This window comes from Symphodus melops, assembly GCF_947650265.1.
Source record: "Symphodus melops genome assembly, chromosome: 8".
In the NCBI taxonomy this organism is placed as follows: domain Eukaryota; kingdom Metazoa; phylum Chordata; class Actinopteri; order Labriformes; family Labridae; genus Symphodus; species Symphodus melops.
In genome coordinates, this window is record NC_136698.1 from 145,283 (window position 1) to 152,782 (window position 7,500).

Sequence of the window (7,500 nt, forward strand, 5' to 3'; positions counted from 1 at the left end):
TATAGAAAAGACAGGGCTGATTCAGTTCACATGATTTTAAGTGTTCCTGTAGTTTTTATATTTTGTCATGTTTTTGTAGTTTTTTTTGTAGTTTAAATAAATCTGTCGTTTAAAATGAATAGTTTTTGTAGTTTTTAATGAATCTGTAGTTCGGGCTCGATGAACAGACGAAGGACCCTATTGTATCTCTTTGGACTTTTTTTTTTCTTTTGCCACTTTGCAGCCATTTTTGAGGGCCTGAACGAAAACTCCCCCAAATTTTCAAGGTAATCATGTCTGGTGAAAATATATTTTTTAAATGGCTCAAATGCGCCCTCTTTTGACAACACACTTTTTTTATTAGACAAATGACATTTGTTTTACATATTAATTATATCAAGATCCACAAGTGAGCACTTGGCTGTAATGTCAACAGGAAGTCCACGAGGATTTTACAGCCCAGATGATCATTGAGATTTGTCCAGTTCCTCATTATTTGATGTATGTTTTACACATGTAGTCCAAGTGTTTAGCATCTTATGTTCCTTTAGTAGTGTGCTCTTCTGGCCATGTCAGCGTTGTTTTGTGTTTGTTGATGAAGACATCTGTTTTGCAGATAACTGCCATGTCAACAACAGACAAGCGAGCAACTTTTTTTCTGTCCTCGACTTCCTCAGCTGAGAAGTTCTTCTTCGTAAAAATTACATAAAGACCAAGCCGGCAGATTGATTGATCCTTAATATTGATTTCCACCATTCTACACCGTCTCCATGGTAACAGAAACATGAACTGGTCTCTGATCTCACTTCCTCTTTCTGTGCAGGTCCAGTGACAAACGCCATCATCATGGCGGCTCCAGCAAACATGTTTCTTCCCGACAGTCGCCCCGCCCTCCCCCTGCCACGCTTCAGCCGACACCTGAATACTGTTGAGGGCGACGGGTGGGAGGGGGGGGAGGTCTGTGTGCGGCTCGGACTTTACTCACAGGTGACTCTACCGGGTGAAGGATAGCCTATTCTAATAGAGGCTTTTATTTTGAAATGCTCTTCTCTTGTTTTCAGGAAGAGGAAGTGTCTTACCTGCAAAAAGCTGATAGACTGAATTCTTTGATTAACGCCGTGTCAGACAAGGTGAGATGGGCGGGTGGTCAGACAAGGTGGTCCTGATGTTCTCAGATAACTGTGAAGGGTAGAAAACAAACGTGTACACGCACACGCACAGAAACACACGCACAGTAACACACGCACAGTAACACACGCACAGTAACACACACACACGCATAGTAACACACGCACAGAAACACACGCACAGTAACACACGCACAGTAACACACACACACGCATAGTAACACACGCACAGTAACACACGCACAGTAACACACACACACGCACACACGCATAGTAACACACGCACAGTAACACACGCACAGTAATACACACACACACGCACAGTAACACACACACGCACAGTAACACGCACAGTAACACACACACGCACAGTAATACACACACACAGTAACACACACACGCACAGTAACACACGCACAGTAACACACACACGCACAGTAACACACGCACAGTAACACACACACGCACAGTAACACGCACAGTAACACACACACGCACAGTAACACACACACGCACAGTAACACACACACAGTAACACACGCACAGTAATACACACACACACACACGCACAGTAACACACACACGCACAGTAACACACACACGCACAGTAACACACACGCACAGTAACACACACATGCACAGTAACACACACGCACAGTAACACACACACAGTAACACACACACGCACAGTAACACACACACGCACAGTAACACACACGCACAGTAACACACACATGCACAGTAACACACACGCACAGTAATACACACGCACAGTAACACACACACGCACAGTAACACACACATGCACAGTAACACACACGCACAGTAACACACACACGCACAGTAACACACACGCACAGTAACACACACACGCACAGTAACACACACGCACAGTAACACACACACGCACAGTAACACACACGCACAGTAACACACACATGCACAGTAACACACACATGCACAGTAACACACACGCACAGTAACACACACACGCACAGTAACACACACATGCACAGTAACACACACGCACAGTAACACACACACGCACAGTAACACACACACGCACAGTAACACACACACGCACAGTAACACACACGCACAGTAATACACACGCACAGTAACACACACACGCACAGTAATACACACACACACAGTAACACACACATGCACAGTAACACTCACATGCACAGTAACACACACATGCACAGTAACACACACACGCACAGTAACACACACACGCACAGTAACACACACACGCACAGTAACACACACACGCACAGTAACACACACGCACAGTAATACACACGCACAGTAACACACACACGCACAGTAATACACACACACACAGTAACACACACATGCACAGTAACACACACATGCACAGTAACACTCACATGCACAGTAACACACACATGCACAGTAACACACACACGCACAGTAACACACACACGCACAGTAACACACACATGCACAGTAACACACACGCACAGTAACACACACACGCACAGTAACACACACACGCACAGTAACACACACACGCACAGTAACACACACGCACAGTAATACACACGCACAGTAACACACACACGCACAGTAATACACACACACACAGTAACACACACATGCACAGTAACACTCACATGCACAGTAACACACACATGCACAGTAACACACATGCACAGAAATGTTTAATATGTTTGCGAGTGTTTTATTTTTTAGTTTATATTGTTGATAATAAACTGCTGTGTGTGTGTGTGTGTGTGTGTTACTCTGGGTGTTACACTGTCTGTGTGTGTGTGTGTGTGTGTGTGTTACTCTGGGTGTTACACTGTCTGTGTGTGTGTGTGTGTGTGTGTGTTACTCTGGGTGTTACACTGTCTGTGTGTGTGTGTGTGTGTGTTACTCTGGGTGTTACACTGTCTGTGTGTGTGTGTGTTACTCTGGGTGTTACACTGTCTGTGTGTGTGTGTGTGTGTGTGTGTGTGTGTTACTCTGGGTGTTACACTGTCTGTGTGTGTGTGTGTGTGTGTTACACTGTCTGTGTGTGTGTGTGTTACACTGTCTGTGTGTGTGTGTGTGTGTGTTACACTGTCTGTGTGTGTGTGTGTTACACTGTCTGTGTGTGTGTGTGTGTGTGTTACACTGTCTGTGTGTGTGTGTGTTACACTGTCTGTGTATGCGTGTGTGTGTGTGTGTTACTTTGGGTGTTACACTGTCTGTGTGTGTGTGTGTGTGTGTGTGTGTGTTACTCTGGGTGTTACACTGTCTGTGTGTGTGTGTTACTCTGGGTGTTACACTGTCTGTGTGTGTGTATGTGTGTTACTCTGGGTGTTACACTGTCTGTGTGTGTGTGTTACTCTGGGTGTTACACTGTCTGTGTGTGTGTTACTCTGGGTGTTACACTGTCTGTGTGTGTGTGTATGTGTGTTACTCTGGGTGTTACACTGTCTGTGTGTGTGTTACTCTGGGTGTTACACTGTCTGTGTGTGTGTTACTCTGGGTGTTACACTGTCTGTGTGTGTGTTACTCTGGGTGTTACACTGTCTGTGTGTGTGTTACTCTGGGTGTTACACTGTCTGTGTGTGTGTGTGTGTGTGTGTGTTACTCTGGGTGTTACACTGTCTGTGTGTGTGTTACTCTGGGTGTTACACTGTCTGTGTGTGTGTGTTACTCTGGGTGTTACACTGTCTGTGTGTGTGTGTTACAGTCGGTGTTCGGTGACGGGGAGAATTCGAAGGTTCGTGTTGCCGAGCTCGAAGAAGAAGTTCAAACTCTGAAGAAAGTCAACAAAGATCTGTACGACTTCAGCAGCCAGCTGCTCACCAAGCCCACATAGACACGCACACACACACACACACACACACACACACACACACACACACACACACACGCACACACACACAATGCACACATACACACACACACACACACACACCATACACACTGTATAAATACAGAAACCAACACAATGTCAAGTGACTTTTCCTTGTTTCAAAATAAAAGCTTTTGTTTTTCTACACTTTGTGTCTGCTCACGAATGACTTTGTTTTAGTAGTTTAAATAATTCTACAATAAAAATTCTACAAATTTAAAGACAGTCAGCCGCTTGTTCCTTTAAAATTAAATACAAACTTCTCCTACATTAAGCTACTTGTCCCTTTCAAATAAAACACTGACTTATATACTCGGTGATTATAATGTGTCTGTTGGTAATTATGAATCTGAGCATGTGAAGATCACCTGTGGAGTTCCTCAAGGTTCCATCCTCGGGCCGCTTTTATTTAACATCTACATGCTCCCAACATCTACATCCCATCTTCATCCCATCTACAGCTTAACTTACACTTTTTATTCAAGCAGCCGTCATCTCCTCTCCTTCATTTTAACACTTTATTTCTCCTTTTGGGGCGGCAGTAGCTCAGTCTGTAGGGACTTGGGTTGGGAACCGGAGGGTCGCCGGTTCAAGTCCCAGCAAGGAGCAAGTCCGGAAACTGGTCTGGTAACTGGAGAGGTGCCAGTCCACTTCCTGAGCACTGCAGAGGTGCCCCTGAGCAAGGCACCGAACCCCAAAACTGCTCTGGAGCGCTCGCTGTGGGCTCCCCATGAATGCATGTCACTAGAACCCTGTTTGTGCATGAGTGTGTATTATATGTGTGTGTGTTCATGAGACAGAGTGTAATAAAGTATAAATTATTATTTTGTTTTCCCCCTTGTCACCTCCTCCTGGCTTGACCTCCTTTTCTTATTTAATGATCTCCTCCTCTTCTCTCAAGTGCTTCACCTCCTTTTAGCACCTCCGCTGTTCCTGTCCGACAACCTTTTCATTTAGCTTCTTCTCCCACGCCTCCTCTTCACCACTTTGACCTTCACTCACCTCCTTATACTTCTTCCATGTAACACCTCCTTTCCTGCACCCCCTCTGCAGTTTGACCTTCATCTTTACTCTCATCTTCATCAGTACCTCCTCTACCTTCTCCTTCCCTGAATTTCACATCCTCCTCTCTTCTTTTTCTGCTCCTACTTTCTGGGATGAAACCTTCCTGTTTTGTTACCCACCTCTCCTCTTCACCTCCTTATCTCCCTCTTCCTCGATGTGAAGCAACTCCTGCTTTCATCTCCTTTCTGTGCCTCCTCTCTGCCCTCCCCCTTCTTCGCTACTTTCTCTCTCTCACTCGCTGATCATCCTCTCTTTCATCTCGCCTTTCCTCCTCTTCTTGCTGGATCTCCTCTGTTTTTGGACCCTCCTCCCCTCGTCTCCCTTCAGTCTCCCCCTGAGCAGGAGGAGCAGCAGTCTGTTGGTGTTTCGGTGGAGGAACGGCAGAGCGATGCAGAGAGCGTGGCAGGATGTCTTTCACCTCCTCCTCCTGCTCCTCCTCTTGGTCCCGGACTCTTCCAGTCTTCCTCCTGTTGCAACTCCTCGCGCCTCCGTGCCTCCTCCACCCGCAGCCGTGTCACCTCCTGGCGCAGATCGGACACTCGGTGCGCGTCGGTGCGCTCCTGCCGGCGCAGCGCGCGGCTCGCGTGCGGGTCCAGGCGGCGCTAAGCCGCGCGGCGGAAGAGCTGAGGCTGGATCGGGACCGGAACGTGGATCTGGACGTACAGCGGGAGTGGGACTCCGTGCTGCCTTACAATCTGAGTCTGGAGCTGGTCTCCCGGCAGCCATTCGCCGCAGACCCGCAGTCCGTGCTCCGGGCCGTCTGTGAGGGCGTGGTGGTGCGCGGAGTGTCTGCCGTGCTCGCCTTCCCGCAGAGCCGCGCGGAGTTGCTACAGGTGGACCTGTTGGCGTCACACCTGAACATCCCGATCATCAGCGTGACCGAGCAAGAGGAGCCGCTGCGCACACAGGTAAACACACCTGGACCCGGAGCAGCTCGCGCGTGTTTGACCTTGACCTGTTTGATGTCTGTATGCTTGTTGTGTACTTGTTGTGTACTTGTTGTGTACTTGTTGTGTACTTGTTGTGTACTTCTGTGATGATGCAGAGCAGCGAGGTTTCAGTCTCTGGATGAGACGTCAGAATCTAGTTTAGCTCGAGACGAAAAGAGCTGATTAGACACTCAGACTAAACACACAGGACACACACACACACACACACAGGACACACACACACACACACACACACACAGACACACACACACACACACACACACACACACACACACACACACACACACACACACACACACACACACACACACACACAGGACACACACACACACACACACACACAGACACACACACACACACACACACACACACACACACAGACACACACACACACACACACACACACACAGACACACAGACACACACACAGACACACACACACACACACACAGACACACACACACACACACACAGACACACACACACACACACACAGACACACACACACAGAGACACACACACACACACACACAGACACACACACACACACACACAGACACACACACACACACAGCTCTGAGGTGCCTTCAGGTTCTGAGAGAGAAACAGAAATCTAAAATATTTTGATATTCAGTGGAAAAAAGGAAAGAAGGAGAAGTGACATCACACACGTTTCCTGTTCTTACCTGGATCTCTGAAAACCAATCATATTAAATGTTTCCATTACTTCCTGTTCGATCAAACAAATGCATGAACCAGTTTTTGTGCATAGTTTTGTGATCTGCCTGATCTTAGAGATCTTTCCACCCCAACAGCCCAAAGACCCCTCCCTCAGTCACTGAAAGAGATCTTTAAGAATCCCTTTAAGAAGCAGCTGGACCAGACTCTGTCCCTCCACCTTGAAGCATGTCACATGCCTGCGTCAAGTCCTCATCCCTGTCCTCAAAAGACAAGGACCACAGGACTGAATGACTTCAGACCTGTCGCTCTGACCTCTGCGGTGATGAAGTCTTCTGATTCTGAGTTGTGATTTTTACAGGATGACGACACAGTTCACTAAAACAGGCAGCAGCACAACCTATGAGAACACGTCTAAGACGTCCCGAATGTCCCAAACAAGTGTTCAAACCTGTCCGTCCTTCTGTCTCTGTAACTTCTCACTGGGACGTTAAGGAGCTCTTTGTCTGAACATGTCTGTAACTCTAAACATGTGACCTCGGGTTAGAATAAAAAAACACAGAAGAAAATAATCTCACTTTAGCCTGAAAATAAGTTATTTTAGGACATGAATACATCAGAGGGCGACAAGTGCCAGAGCACACAATACATATACACACACTGATGGTAGAGGCTGCTGCAGAATCCATCAGTATTAACTCATCCATTCATACACTGATGGTAGAGGCTGCTGCAGAGTCCATCAGTATTAACTCATCCATTCATACACATTCACACACTGATGGTAGAGGCTGCTGCAGAGTAAAGAGTCCATCAGTATGAACTCATC

The 7,500-nt window shown here is 46.9% G+C and overlaps 2 protein-coding genes across 2 annotated transcripts in view; both read left to right on the forward strand.

Annotated features, from left to right (window-relative positions):
• The first annotated feature begins 670 nt into the window (after positions 1-670).
• Positions 671-4,125, forward strand: wdr18 (WD repeat domain 18). The gene is made up of 3 exons (XM_079350422.1): positions 671-966; positions 1,041-1,109; positions 3,814-4,125. Exons 1-3 carry the CDS (start codon positions 826-828, stop codon positions 3,940-3,942), a joined length of 339 nt encoding a protein of 112 aa, XP_079206548.1. The 5' UTR covers positions 671-825; the 3' UTR covers positions 3,943-4,125.
• A 1,210-nt stretch (positions 4,126-5,335) lies between these two features.
• The window catches only part of grin3bb (glutamate receptor, ionotropic, N-methyl-D-aspartate 3Bb), a 26,660-nt gene continuing 24,495 nt past the window's right edge, over positions 5,336-7,500 (forward strand). Inside the window, exon 1 of the mRNA XM_079351455.1 lies at positions 5,336-5,951. Coding sequence (XP_079207581.1) covers positions 5,451-5,951 — 501 coding nt within the window. The 5' untranslated portion in view covers positions 5,336-5,450. The remainder of the gene's footprint in view (positions 5,952-7,500) is intronic.